General features: G+C 41.5%; 1 protein-coding gene across 5 annotated transcripts in view; it reads left to right on the top strand.

The window, feature by feature from the left end:
• Nucleotides 1-13,943, top strand: part of klhdc10 (kelch domain containing 10) — a 40,620-nt gene extending 26,677 nt beyond the window's left edge. For 2 of the 5 annotated variants that reach the window (XM_041203468.1, XM_041203467.1), the window contains 5 exons: nucleotides 1,427-1,511; nucleotides 2,359-2,425; nucleotides 4,782-4,829; nucleotides 6,423-6,562; nucleotides 8,390-10,484. In XM_041203468.1, the coding sequence (XP_041059402.1) occupies nucleotides 1,427-1,511; nucleotides 2,359-2,425; nucleotides 4,782-4,829; nucleotides 6,423-6,562; nucleotides 8,390-8,599 (550 nt within the window). In that variant the 3' untranslated portion in view covers nucleotides 8,600-10,484. Of the gene's footprint in view, nucleotides 1-1,426; nucleotides 1,512-2,358; nucleotides 2,426-4,781; nucleotides 4,830-6,422; nucleotides 6,563-8,389; nucleotides 10,485-12,007 lie in introns of those variants that run through there. The other 3 variants (XR_005944925.1, XR_005944924.1, XR_005944926.1) reach the window with 3 other exon arrangements.
• The last annotated feature ends 1,794 nt before the right edge of the window (nucleotides 13,944-15,737 follow it).

Raw genomic sequence — 15,737 nt, 5'->3', positions numbered from 1 at the left:
TTAAGTCATGAGATGCTATTGTTCGTTTTTTTTTTTTTAAACTCCAGTGATTTTAGCCCAATAAACGGTCATTTTTTTCTTATGTGAAGCGTGGCTTTATAACACTGTTTTTAAGCAGTGTTGGCACCCTTGGTCCAGCCAGTAAAATTTATGCTTTTCATTCCAACACCACTGTAGCCATTGTAGTGATGGATCTCTGAGAGACTGAGCAGTGTACTTCTATGTCAGGCTCCTGACTGACTCTGAGCAGTGTTATGGTGTGTCAGACCCCTAACTGGCTGTATTAAGCCAGGTGGTAGGATTTAACTCACAGGCACCCAGCATTTCAGGAACCAGTGCTCCACCTCTTTCAACTCTAATATCACTTCATCTGAAGAGTTCTCTTCTGTCTGTATTTCCCTCCCTAATCCGAGAAGCTGAGGCCAGTTTCCCCTAGCCTTGCTACATTTCCAATGGGATTTGTACACATCATAGATGCAGCCAGTGGTTTTCCTTTCTTTGTTGACAAGTGGCTGAGTAACAACTCACTTTTCCGTCATGCTGCTTGCTCACAGGAGAACAACTCAATGTTTTATATGTCAGTGACCTGGAATTGAGTATACAGGGCATAATTTAAAAGTTTGCAGAAGACTCAAAACTTGGGCTTGTACTAAACCATGAGGGGGATAGTGACAGACTAGTGAAATTGACAGACACCTGTTGGATAAAGTTTAGTGTAGAGATATGAAGTGGAACGTTGAGCTGGAGGAATGCGTCCTTTTCTGGGTACCACACTTTAGAAAGGACGTCAAGCCCTTGGAGAGGATGCCAAAGTGATTTACAAGAATGGTACCAGTTGCATGGAGAAACTTTAACATCTCATTCAAAAGACAGCACCCCTGACAGTACAGCACTCCATTATGACACTGGGACTGTCAATCTGGATTATATGTTTTGAGTCTTGAGAACAAACCATTTGGAGACAGGAAAAATAGAGCAAGTTTGTTGAGGAAACTTAAGGCAAAAAGCGGGGTTGGAGGGGAATGGGCAGAAATCGAGGGGCTGAATGAGTGATCACTGGTGCTGAAGCAAAGGGAGTAGTAGAAAAAGAGAAGCTCTGTGTTAGAGGAGTATTTGGTGTGTATGGAGGCATAAGGCAGGAGGAGAACATTTAAGATGAGAGTGTGCTGAGGCCTTTGGCTGCCATTTTGAAGTCAAGTTGCTGCATATGGGGAGCCAGTGGGCAATGGAGAACAGTGGGCTGGGTTGAGACAGGAAGAGCAGCTAGGGTAGCATTAGATCCTGCATTTGGGTTCTTCCATTTACAGACCACAGTAATGGACCTTCTAGACTGTGCTACACAGCTCCAAGGGTGGTGCCTGGTGGGAGTGGTGCAGGGATTGAAGCACAGCTAAGTAAGAATGTTTGGGGCTACTTGTGTTTTCAGGTACCGACATGAAATTGCACATGACGGACAAAGGATATACATATTAGGAGGGGGAACATCGTGGACAACGTATCCGCTGGATAAGGTAGGGAGGGATCACTCCTATAACTCTAACCTGGAACTGACGGGAAGTTGTTACAGATTTATACAATGTTGAGTTGTAAAGACCTGGTAGACGAAATAAAAACTGCTCTTGGAGAGTTGGTATCAACTCGATCAATGTCAGGCTGGACGAGAGGGGTAATGATGCAGAATGGAATACCCATGGGTTGGTATTAGGCTGGGAGAAGGGGATGAGTGGAATGTTCCAGGAGCATCAAGGAAGGGGAAATGCAGAATGAAATACTGCTGAGGCCATCAATTGGACCAATGTTGCTTCCTATCTGTACAGCATTGTGGATATAGAGTTTAAAATTAAAGTTTTAAAACAGTTATGTAAATAAAATTTAACACCAACAAATGTTAAAATATTAAAAATTGGGAAAATGAGCAACACGAAGGGAATAGATTGAACATTGAAATATCATATGCAGCAGCAAACAGTCATGTCAAGTATTGAAACTAGAAGGTAAATCAAGTCTATAGGATAACTTAAATAGTAAAAAGTCTGTTTTTAAAACAATTTTTTCAATTAGTTCCACCCATTTTTTTTATCCAGGTAAGTAACTCTGAATATTAGGGGAGTTCAAATTGCAGTTATATGCTAGGCTGGGGAATTGTAAGGAGCAACTCAATGGGTTGAATGGTTTTCACTTAGGTTCAAAAATCTAGTATCTGCATCTAGACTATTTCACAATGCAATGTTCTATAATCTTAATCTGTGGTAGGTGGAATGCAGAGAAGTTATAGGGAGAAATGCTGAAATATAAATTTGATCCTAATGTTTCTTTCCCATCCCCAAAGATTCCAACCAAGACTCATTTCATTTTCAGATACATGCATATAACCTGGAGACTAATACATGGGAGGAGATGCAAACAAAACCACAGGAGAGAACAGGCAAGTCTGGAATATATTACTTCTGCTAAATGTATCCAAAGCAAAGGACTGTTGAACCCTCTGCATTTTGAAGGGATTTTTTATTTTTTACCTCTTGCCCCCTTTTTTTCTATGATCTTTTTCATCCTCCTATCTCCGTCCTCATCTATCCCATGTTTCTGCACCCCCCTCTCTCAGCTCCACTCTCCACTGCCCCATCATCCCCCATCTTGATTGGAGTGCAGTTCTAACAGACACTGGGCACCCTCAGACACCTCACCCAAATTATAAATCATGTTTGTGAGCTTTCAGACTGCTGAACCTAAGGAGGCACTGAATGTTTACAGCATGGAAGAAAGGCATTTGGCCCATTCTCACTGAGCCCGGCAAGAGCAAATTTTCTGCTTTTGGGTGCTTTCCAATTCACTTTTGAAAGTCACGATTGAATCTGCTTCCACCACCTTTTCAGGCAGTGGAATCCAGAACATAACCACTCACTGTTTTGAAACAAATTTATTTCAAGCCGACTTCAGTTTTTTTTTTTGCAAAATACTTTAATTGTGTCTTCTCATTCCTGACCCTTCTGATAATGTGAACAGTTTCTCTCAATCTAATCTGTCTGTGATATCTCTATCTACCCATGTGATTTTGAATACCTTTATCAAATCTCTTTACAACCTTCTCTACTCCAAGGAGAACAACTTGTCCAGACTCTCCACATGACTGAGGGTCACCATGCCAGAAACCATTCCCTAAATCTTTCCTGCACCCTCTCTAAAGCCTTCACATCCTTCCTAATATGTGATGCCCAATATCGGACATGATACTGCTGCTGAGTCTAGACCAGAATTTTATGAAGGGTCCTAACTTCCTTGCTTTTAAACTTTGTGCCTCTATTTATAAAACTCAGGATCCTGTGTGTCTTTATAACTGCTTTCTCAACCTAAGCTGCCATCGTCAATGATGCACACATACTCCCAGGTTTATCTGTTCCTGCTCCTTTTCAGAACTGTATCCTTTATTTGCCTCCTCTCAATTTTTTAACAAAATGTACTGCTTTGGAATTCTCTCTCAAATTTCATCTGCTACATGCCCACCTATTCCACTAGCCTTCAATTTGTTCATGGGATGTGGGTATCGCTGGCTATGCCAGCATTTATTGCCCAACTCTGATTTCCCTTGTTCAGAGGACATTTAAGAGTCAACCACATTGCCGTGGGTCTGGAGTCACACGTAGGCCAGACAAGGATGGCAGATTTTCTTCCCTAAAGGTCACTCATGAATCAGATGGGTTTTTACGACAATTGGCAATGGTTTCGCAGTCATCATCAGACTTTTAATTCCAGATTGTTTTAATTGATTTCAAATTTCACCATCTACCATGGTGGGATTCGAACCCAGATCCCCAGAGCATTACCCAGGGTCTCTGGGATACTAGTCCAGTGACAAAACCACTATGCCACCACCTCCCAGGATCTGAGCCATATATATCATTAAAGTCTGAAATTTTACAGGGAATTATTTAAAAACACTGGATTAAAATCAGCTGCCTTAACCACCACCACTGTCATCCATCACCACACTCTACCTTTGCTTGCCCTTGTACAGAAGTTGCTTTTGGAAGTTAGTCTTTTAAAGTGATTAAACTATTTTCTCCTCCTCCAGGAATACAACAACCACTTGTTTTTAAATAAGCCATCAAAAAACCATCCCAGGTTGCTTCAAAAATGGAAAACAAATGCTGAGCCAGCAAGGGAAGGAGGGATTGAGGGGTGAGGCTTGGTTGGAAAGATCGGTTTTGAAAGGTTTATGCAGAATTACATAGAATATACAGCACAGAAACAATCAGTCCATGCCAGTGTATACGCTCCACTTGAGCCATCTCTCATCCTTTTGCATCTCACTTTATCAACATAGCTCACTATTCCCTTTCCCTCATCCTTATCCAACCTCCCCCTTAAATCCCATTTGCCTCAAACACTCCCCATGATAGAGTTCTACATTTCCATCACAGAGTAAAGAAGTTTCTTCTGAATTCTCTTATATTGAATTCATCTTATATTGAAGATTAGTCGTTTCAATCTTCCCCACAAGTGAAAACACTGCTTATCAAAATCTTGCATAATTTCAAAGGCCTCTATTAGGACACCAAGAAGTTCCAAAGATGAAGTTTCAGATGGAAGAAGTGGGAGGATGTGACATGCCCTTTAATTGTGCAAATTTTCCCTGAAGATTAGCTTTATAGTGTGGTTTAAAAACTATATGTATTTCTCCATTTATGGGCTTAGTGGAAGCTTATTTCTCACCCCATCCTCCAAGCTATCTCCACCTGATCATTCCGTGGCTATGTTCTTAACCGGGGTTTGTTTTCTCCTAGGTTTTCCTGCAGCCAGAAGATGTCATAGCTGTGTACAAATAGGGCATGGTAAGTGGGAGCTGTTGACAAGAATGTTTAGCTTGACGCCAGAGAACTGTAAATAACTTGATTCTAAATCTTGTACCCATCATTGTGTCCTTTATTGTATATCTATAAGTTTAGAAGATGTGTTTCTCCCATACAGGGGAAACCCTGGTGTTCAGGTGTTTTCTCTCATCTTGAAGTTTGAGAATTAAAAAGTAAATAATCCTCCTTTGGGCAGTTTCATCACCATTCCGTTTTTCACTGCACTGCCTGAAAATTTCTTACAAGTTAGTCACCTAAAACTTTTATTTCTTTGAATGAAAACTCCCATTTTTTTTCTTTTCTTCTTTTGTCTCGTGACTTCAGGGTAGCACTCTTATCTCTGAGGCAGAAAGTCACAGGTTTAAGTGCCACACCAGTGACTTGAACATGGAAATCTAGGTTTGAGTATAGAGGGATTGCTGCACTGTCTGAAGTGCTATCTTTCAAATGAGATGTTGAACCATGACCCCTGTCTGCCCCCTTGGGTAAGTGTAAAAGATCCCACAGCACTAGTTGAAGACGAGCAGTGGAGTTTTTCCAGGTGTTCTGGCCAAGATTTATCCCTCAGTAAATGTCATTAAAATTGGTTACTGTATCTGGTTATTATCACATTCCTGTTCATGGGAGCTTACTGTGCACAAATTAGCTGTCATCCAGTACTAGATAAGCAAAAATTTTCTCCAGTTAAATGTTGGGAAGATTGAAGCCATTGTTTTCAGTCCCCACCCCAAATTCTGTTCCCTAGCTACTGACTCCAACCCCCACCATGGCAACAGTCTGAGATTAAGCCAGTTTGTTTGCAGCTTTGGTGTCATGTTTGACCTTGATGAGCTTATGATCTCTCATTTTATGCCATCACTAAAACAGCCTGTTTCCACCTCTAACACTGCCTGACCTCACCCTCATCTCAGCTCATCAGCTGCTGGAACCCTCATTTGTATCTTTGTTACCTCTAGACTCAACTATTCCAATGCAATCCTGGCTGGTCTCCCACATTCTGCTCTCCCTAAACTTGATCATCCAAAATGTTGCTATCTGTGGATTAACTGTCACCAAGTCTCATTCCCCTATCGCCCCACTGCTCGCTGACCTACATCAACTCCTGATCAAGCAACATCTTGATTATAAAATTCTCATCCTTGTTTTCAAATCTCTCCTTGGCCTTACCGCACCCTATCTCTATTTGCCTGCAACCCCACAACCCTCGGATATCTGCGTTTCTCTATTTCTGGATCTCTGGATGTTCAATTTACAGACATTCTGATGAACTAAATTGCATCACTGATTTTAATCACTGCCATTGGTAGATGCGCTTTCACTTGCCTAGCCCCCATGCTCTGAAATACACTTCCTACACCTGTGCATCTCTTACTCACTTTCTTCCTTTAAGACACTCCTTAAACCTACCTCTTTGACCAAGATTTTGGTCATGTGTCCTGTGACTTGATATCATATTTTGTTTTATAAGCTCCTGTGAAGTGCCTTGGGATGTTTTCATTGCATTAAAAGCACAATATAAATATATGCTGTTGTGCATCTGCTGAAAACTGCAATGATTCCTGAATCTTTTTGCAGATGTCTATGTGTGTGGTGGATATAATGGTGAGGTAATACTTGGGGACCTCTGGAAGCTTAATTTACAGACTTTCCAATGGACTAAATTGCCTGCAGAAATGCCAGAGCCAGCTTACTTCCACTGTGCAGCTGTAACCCCGGTGAGTAGCTCAGAGTAATGTCTCCTATTCCAGTCTATGTCCCTCCTAAACCTAAGTCTTTGTCCAGCCCCTCTCCCTATCAGTGTCCAGAGGGAGTTGCTGATGCTCAATGAAAATTGGGGATTTTTTTCCCCTTTAACTTACTGCCACCCAAGTTGAGTTTCATTAGTCCTAACCTGGGTTTTGTACAAAGGAAAGGCGGCATGCTTTATTAATTGTTCTCTTAATGTAACCTGTTTACTTTGCTGCTCAGCAGTGTTCACTAACCTGTAAAGAGCTGCGAACACTAATGGAAAGATTCCTTTCTCTGACCAGATTTTAATTTGGCGTTTGTCTGCAGTATGTAAATACACTTGGTATCAATCCTGTCCAATGCAATTTCCTAAGTTATAGGTCATCTACTAGAGTTTTGCCTATTCCCTAGCACATTTAGATTCACTTGCAGAAGTTCCTTCTGTGCAATCCTGATATTCTCATAAATGTCAGTAACCATTCCCCCAGCACCTACATCTAGGTCACTTCAAAAAGAGTTGTAAATTACAACAGCCCCATAGCAGATCCCTGCAATGTGCCATGGCCAGGGGATCCACAGATCACCCTCCTGTAGCAGCCGATGATGTCTCACTCTCCTCCCCAAATAGCATCAATTAGCCTATCCAATGATTCCAGAATTCCTGTCTCCACTAGTCTACTCCATATACTGTTCAAGCAGTCCAGGGTCACTTAGCTTCTGACCTCATTATAGTCCTGGTTCAAACATGATTGGTCGGAGCCATGCCTGGCACAAAGGAAGATGGTTGTGGTTGTTGGAGGTTAATAATCTTGGTAATGCTCATGCGTCAGGCAATGACCATCTCTAACAAGTGAGAATCTGACCATCTGCCCTTGACATTTAATGGCATTACCATTGCTGAATCCCCTGATATAAACATCCTGGGTGTTACCATTGACCAGAAACTGAACTGGGCTAACCATATAAATATTGTGCTTACAAGAGCAGGTCAGAGGCTAGGAATCCTGTGGCGAGTAACTCACCTCCTGACTCCCCAAAGCCTGCCCACCATCTACAAGGCACAAGCCAGGAGCATGATGGAATACTGTCCACTCACCTGGATGAGTGCAGCTCCCACAACACAAGAAGCTTGACAGCATCCAGGACAAAGCCCACTTGATTGACACCACACCACAAACATTAACTTTCTCCACCACTGACGCACAACAGCAACATTGTGCACCATCTACAAGATGTACTGCAGAAACTCACCAAGGCTCCATAGGGCGCACCTTCCAAACCATGACCACTACCATCTAAAAGAACCAGGGCAGTATGATGCATGGAAACACCACCATCTGGAAGTTCCCCTCCAAACGATTCACCATCTTGATTTGGAACTATATTGCTGTTCCTTGCTGGTCAAACTCCTGGAGCTCCCTCTCTAACGGTACTGTGGCTGTACCTACACCACAGGGACTGCAGCAGTTCAAGAAGGTAGCTCACCACCACCTTTTCGAGGGCTCTTGGAGGTGGGCAATGAATGCTGGCCTAGCCAGCGACGTCCACATCCTGTAAATGAATTTGAAAAAAAATTGTAGCATTGCAAAGAGCATAAAGCTCTCTCCCAAGAGGACCAAATCTTGGGGATCTTAAAGGATTGTGCTGGTGGGATTTCTCTTTCTGATATTCAAACGGGTACTGTATGACAATTTCCTGTGCTGACAACTTCAATGAAATGCTAGTGTTGGCACTTCATGACATTTCTTATGGTGGCAGTTCTGTACAAGCTGAGGGCCCTTGCTAATCGTTCAAGCTGTGTGTGTGTTTTTCAGGCTGGCTGCATGTATGTACACGGTGGAGTGGTCAACATCCACGAGAACAAACGGACTGATTCACTCTACAAAATCTGGCTGGTGGTACCCAGCCTATTTGAACTTTGTTGGGAGAGACTGCTGAAGAGTCTCCCACGCCTAACACAATTCTCCACCACTCAGCTGCTCAATCTTGGACTCACGCAAGGACTTGTGGAGAGGCTGAAGTGACTGCCAGAGGGAAGGAGGTAGAGAGAGAGAGACACGGATTCTGCAATATGGGTGATGGGCAGTGTTGGAGGAAGCTGCTGGGAAGAATACTCCTCAAAGCCTTATCTGCCATAAGTGTTAGGTGTCTCAGCTACATTTTTTTAAAGATATCCTGTCACTTGGTTACATCAAGTGACATGGACTAACCCCCTCACCTCACCCCCACCATCGCAGCCCCTCCTCACAAGTCAAGTGGAGTCCACTTTACAATGTTGTTTTTAAACTCTTGCCCTGAGCAGGCTTGTCCCTGACTCTGGGATAGCCCTGGTTCCGAGATGCAGGTCAGTCAGCCTCTGAAAGGGGCTGTTTTCAGACTCTGTGCCATCATTATCTCCCAACACCTGCAAGCCTCAACATTTTTTGTCAGTTTCTTTTTCACCTCAATTTAAATGCAATATTTAAAAAAAAAAAAAAAATTTTCCTCCCTAAAGCCAATTTCTTCCATGAATCGCAAGTTTATGTAGGGCTGATTGTCTCACCTGAAACAGCAGCCTTTTTTTTTTTTAATTCTCCCCTTCACATTGATGACAGACCTGCAGTGCATGTCCAGTATTTTCTGTTTTTCTTTTGGATTTGAAGCATTTTTGGGTTTTTTCCTCTTAATCCCTTTTTAGTTGGAGTATCTGCTTCTCCATCCTCACTGCACCCCATTTAAATCTTCCTCCCATCAAGAGCCAAAAGCCCAGCAAGTGGTTGCCTTAAAACGCTGTTTTAATCACCGTGAGTACTTTTCACACATGCAGTGAGTCTGTCCTGATTTTGCTGACTGTCAATTGTGTGTGATCCAGCCATGCTGATTTGGATTCAATTTACTGTTGTGTGTATGTGTGTGGAGTTTTTATAAAGCTATAATTGTTCATGTGATTGTGAAAGGAAAGAAACATTTCAGATGTTGCATTCATCTTACTGCCTTGGTTTAGGGTGCCTTGACTGCCTGCCCTGCCACCCACCCATAGGTCCTAGCTAACCTGTCAATAATTATAATAGGGCTTGGGACAGTGTCAGTAGACTACAAGTCCTTGGCTTTTCCAGCAGGGTAGTCTGAGGTCATTGCTAATTCATGCTGTAGGCATCACAATTTTCTCCACATTGTGTTGTGGGCAAAGGGATTTGTGGCACTTTAGACTGTAAACATGCCAATATGAGCTGCAACCAGTCACTTTCCACATCAGATCATTTATCCTCGCTGATTTATGATCTGACTGAGGGGAGAATTTCACTGACAAATCTTTACTGTTTTATGCAGCTGTGATGACAATGAAAATAAATTCAGACTGCACCATTTAAGAAGTTTCTGGGCCTCCCTTTCCCTACATCACACCCCCACTCTCCTTAAAACTAGATCTTTAGCCAATGGTCAGCTATTCTTGGAAGAACTTGGAGAAGTTTTTGATTGTAGTTCTGGAGTTTGATCGCAGGAACCTGGATCAGGACTTGTTCAAGTGAGAGAGGAATTGCTGTGAGTTAAGAAACCCAGTAGTGCCCAAGGTAGCCAAGAAAGTGGGGAACAAATTCTCACATTCTTCATCTTTTTCCCCTCCCTCTATTCGATGTATATGTATCTTACTCAGGTCAACTTGTCCACCCCTCTCTGCCCTACTCAGGCATGGCTCTCTCCCCTCTCTGCCCCTTTCTCGTATTCCTGCTCCCAGCCTTAGCTCATTTTCTTTTTGAGAGGTACTGTCACCCCTCTTTCAATCTCCCTAAGTCAATGTTCTTCTCCACCCCCACTGTGCCATGATTCATATTGAAAATATCACCTATCTTTTTTGGAAATCTGCTCAATGCCAATGCGGCCAGGCTGTTCCTGTCTTTCAACAACTCATTACCATCACACTCTGGATAACTGCCAACTTCCCCCCCCCCCCCCCCCCCCCCCCACCCCCACCCCAGTCAGTGGCAGTTAGTTTGTATGTAACTGTCTTTTCATTTGAACTTTAACTCTGACTTGCTTTGCTTTGATATTATGATTAATCAGTCTACCCTGTCTCGTTTGGAAATAGTGTGGTGAGTTAATGTAATGCTCTAGGTGTGATGAGCTGGAGTTGCTGTTGGGGACCCATAGAAGGGCAGCTACCATCACGAGACATCCATTCTACAATGGATATTGCATATCGAGACTTTATAGTAAATCTGATTCATAATGGCTAGCTAGGAATTGCTAACTTCATCTGTGGACTTGGGTTGGAACATTTCTGCTCTGTCTGTTAAACCTTCTCACTTGTATCAATCAGCCAACTGTCAACAACTAGCAGCAATGTTGAGCAACTATGCTGTTGCAGGAAATCAGATTGCAGTCAATAAATTGGTTGGCACCTGTTGCAACCCAAAACCTTCAATAAAAACTATGTTTAATACATCACCAAGTGCTTGCATGAGGGATCCGACCAACTAATCAGTTGCCATGGTGTAAATTGAATGGATTAGCACAGTGCTGGTTCCTAATGTGTATGTCAGGACTGTTCACTATCAGCCTGCCGTGTTCTCTTGGTGAATGAGGTGGATGGGGTTTGAATCTGTTTCTGTTCTGTTCTTGTAGAAATTGGCATCTTTGAACAGAGGCCTGTATTAATGAATCTTCAGAATTGTAAACTTTGGTTAGAGAGTTAAAATGACAGTTTGCAAAACTAGATGAGGCTTTACTCAAGAAACCCATTATATAAATGATGGGATCAAAGTAAGTGGGTTAGTCCTTTTTAAATTTTTTCAATTGTCCAGATTTGATTTTTAAATCATTGCAAGATTTTTTTTCTCCCACCTTTTTTGTAAAATTGTTAATAAAAGCATGAATGGATCTGTTGAATTGCTCATCTTGAGTTTATGACCAGCTTCAGAGTACTGTAGTCCCTGAGTATCTACAGAATTTAGCCACTCAGTAAAAGTGATTTCTTATTGCCCGCCGATGTGGACAACTTTTGGGGTATCGGTTCCAGGCCTGTGAATTACTTCTTACCTCAGTAACCATTTATTATCCCTTAAGTGGCATTAAGCATTTGAGCCACATCAGCAGTATTGGGAGCAGGAACTCTGCCTTTAGCACATCTGCTGGGAGAAGGATAATACAAAGTACTACAGATGCAGAAAACTGTCAAGAAGGCTAGGCAGCATCTGTGGGAAGAAATGTACTTGTGTAGGGTGTGCCTAAATGCATGACACCTACTTACGCACTGGAACTGAAATAGGAGGATGTGTTAAGAGTCAGCAAACATTTATTTTGATGCACTGTACAGACTGTCAGCAGTTGTCTCATTACAGTACAGCCTGATTGTTGTCAAAGTGTACTTTTCTTGGGAGGAGTGGGGATTATACCCTGAGTTGTGATCAGAAGTGTAAAACCTATTTTTTTTCTACCACCCTGTCTCCCCTCAGTTGTGCCATCCTAGGAACCATCAGCTCAATTAACTTGTTTCTAAGTATAAACACAGATCTCTGGAAGCACTCAATGGGTGAGAAAACATCTGAAGGAACTGAAATAAGTTTGACTTTAATTAGAAAGGTCATTGACCTGAAATGCTAACACTTTCTCTCTCCACAGATGCTGCCTAGCCTTGACTGTTTCCAGGATTTTCTGCATCTGCAATATTTTGCTTTAATTGCCTTGAACCTGCCTAATGGGGGAAGAGTATCATTAGCACCGCACAGATATTACTGTACAAAGTAAAAAGGCACTGACTGAAAGTGCAGTTTGAGAGAACTAATTTGGCATTAGCCACAGCCCAAACAGCCTAGTGCAAACTGTTCTTGGAAAGGTGGAGCAAACTGAGTTAGTAGTGAGACAAGTGACTGAAGGATATTGCAAACACTGCTTCAATGACAGGGACACTGAAGCTCTCCCTGCCATCACTGCTCACTTCCATTTAGATTATTTCTGAATTCAAATTTAACCACAAACCCAACTTTAGAAGACGCTGCTGAAAATTGCTCATTGTGGGCTTCATATTATTCCAGAATCTGCAGTAATATGTATATTTAGTTTATTACTAAAATATATAACATTTGAGTTCATGTGAACATATGAATTAGGAGTAGCAGGCCATTTGACCCCTTGAGCCTGCTCCACCATTTGATATCATAGCTGATCTGATTGTGGCCTTAACTCCATTTTCCTGTCTACCCCCAAGAATCCTTTGACTCCCTTGTTAGTTAAGAATCTAATTCAGCCTTAAAAATGTTCAATGACTCTGACTCCACCCCTGCTTGGAGAATTCCATAGGCTTACAACTCTCAAACTTTTCAGCTGTCTTAAATGGGACACCCTTTATTTAAGCTGTCCCCTAGTTCTAACCTTTTCCCGCAAGGAGAAACATCCTTTCTGTATCCACTCTGTCACGTCCCCTCATCCTTTTGTTTCAATAAGATTGGAGTTTAAAAGAATGAGAGGCAATGAGTGTAAACCCAACCATTCCTCAAAATAAGCCCCTTCATCCCAGAAATCAGCTAAGTGAACTTTCTCTGAACTGTTAATACAATTATGTCCTTAAATAGGAAGACCAAGACTGTACAGTACTTGAGGCTGTGTACAACTTAGTAAAAATCCCTTTTTTTAACAAGGGAAATGGAATATAAACAACATTCAATTTGCCTTCCTGATCACTTCCTGAATTTTTTGGACTTGTCCCTCTGGACTGAAGAGTTTTGCAGTCTCTCCATTTAAATAATTAATTCCTATTAAAGTGGATAAATTTGTACTAGAGTCCACAAAGGGATGTAGATTATGTTCTCTTCACACCTTACTTTCCTACCTTTGTCATCTGCAAATTTAGCAGCTATACATTCATTACCTTCAAGTTATTGATAAATTGTAAATAGGGGAGAGGAGGGCAAGACTGATTGCACCCTGCTCCTTCAAGCCCTGGCTACAATGATCGCATGGCCGGGAATGAGAACTTTTCAAATCCTTTTGCTAACTATAGGCCAGATGACCTTTTTCTGTGCTATGAACCTGTAACCTAGTGGAATATCCACTTCCCTGCTCCCTGATTGAGGTCTGTAGGCACCTTCATTATTTACATAGAATCAGATTCTCTCAGCACAAAAGCAAGGACATTTAACCCATCGTGGTGGCGTTGGCTCTGAGCTAAATAATTAGTCTTATTTTCCTGCTCATTCCCCGTGGCCCTGGAAAAATTTAACCCTTTTTTTCCTAACATAACCATCTCCCTAAATTTCTATTAATGATTTATTCCAAACCACTTAATATGGTATAAACCAGGTTCCACATTTGTTAGAATAGAAAATGCTGGAAAAACTCAGCAGGTCTGACTGCACCTGTGGAGAGAGAAACAGCATTAACGTTGAGCCTGTATGACCCTTCTTCAGAGCTCTGAAGAAAGTTAACTGTTTCTCTCTCCACAGATGCAGTCAGACCTGCTGAGTTTCTCCAACATAGAGATGTTTCACATTTCCAGCATCTGCAGTGTTTTGCTTTTTACCCACATATGTTAGACATTTGTGTGTATGTGGGAGGGAGGAAGAAAGAGAAAACAGCTGCTCAAAACTTGATTATCATTACCATTACCCAATGGACACATGGTTAACATACAAAGCACGTCAAACTCTAAATTCCTGCAGCCAAAATAATCTACCAACCTACTTGAGATTCACTCCTGAAGAATAAGCTATTAAAGGATGTGAAATCTACCCCCAACAAGAATACCCACAGGAGGAGAAGATGTTTTAAAACACCATAGCAATTCTGACCCTTTTGTCCCATGTGTCAAGATTGCTAGATCTAATAAATCCAGCTGAGTAATCCATACTTTGTAGATGCAAATGGGAAGTAAGCACTCATTCTGGGACTCAAGTTAGGGTTTCCCCACCTTTTCAAACAATTCAGGAGCTAAGTGATGTGGAATGGCAACCATCTGAAATATTATGCTAGTCTATCCTCACATCCTGTATTTTTATAATCTTTCTGCTGGACTCAGTTCAGAAACAAAGTCAGTGTCAATATTTTGTTTGCCTTGTTCTCAGACCTATGCTGTAGTGAGTACAGAAATGTGTAAATAAAACACAGGAAAAAGTCAGGTGTGCATGTTGGTTTTGCTACATTCTCTAATTTGATGTTTAAGAGGAATGAGGGTATGTGTTTTAACTCAAGTCTATAATACAAGCTGTTTAAAAACAGGATGTATGCAGTACATTTTAAAAAGTGAATTATTCTGGATCATGAAAACTTAAAAGTGTTGTTTCCTGAGCAATAAATACAACCTGACTACAGGCTTCAGTTTCCCAGATTAACATGAAGTTGAATTGTCTTGCATGTTTCCTCCAAAGGTCTGAACTGTTGGGGTACAGGATTATGGGCACCAAGAGCTCCCAATATCTCATGTAACAATAGTCATCCTATATTTGTTTGACAGTTATATTGCCCTCTTAAGAGGTTGGTTAGGGATTTAATCAAAATCATACTGTTTTTCTCAATTGCTTGTCCAGGAAATCTCAAATCCAGATTTATAGTACAGGTTGTACAAAATCTTGTACAAACTGATCACCAGCAGAGTCAGAAACAGGTTCAGGTCTCCTGAAGGAATTTAGTGTTCACCACAGGCCAGCAGCTTTATCCACAGGTTCACTGTTGTCTGGGGAAAACATCCAATCTAGTTCTGTTGTTCCATAGCTTTGGAAGAATGAGCCCCTGGTCCTCTCCTATCCAGTTACAATAACATGTTCAAACAATCTAATCCCTTCTAATTTATAAACCTCAAATCACTGGAGTCTGCTTTTCTAAATTGTACAGATCCAATGAACTATGCTTTTAGCCCTTTTTGCACCCTTTCAGCCTCTATCTCACATCGTGAGAAAATCAAAACTGGACATATAGTATTTCTACTGCTCTTAACTAAGCTCTTGCATGAGGGGAAAAATGGAAGGCTTTGTTTTGCAATGAATTTTCCTACAATACACTCTAGTACCCAGTTTGCTTTAGCTTCACAGCATTGGTCATGAATCTTTAGAAAATTATATTAAATCATCCCAAATCCTACCCTAAGAGAAATTGGACTAAAGACTCAATGGGGAAAATGTATTTCAGCATTTGATCTGCCCACATGTAGAACAGTACACTTCGCAAAGTTAAAAACCATTTGCCTAAACATAG

Source organism: Carcharodon carcharias, chromosome 13, assembly GCF_017639515.1.
Source record: "Carcharodon carcharias isolate sCarCar2 chromosome 13, sCarCar2.pri, whole genome shotgun sequence".
Classification (NCBI taxonomy): Eukaryota; Metazoa; Chordata; class Chondrichthyes; order Lamniformes; family Lamnidae; genus Carcharodon; species Carcharodon carcharias.
The sequence above is the reverse complement of the archived record's forward strand: the minus strand, read 5'-3'. Positions and strand labels throughout refer to the sequence as shown.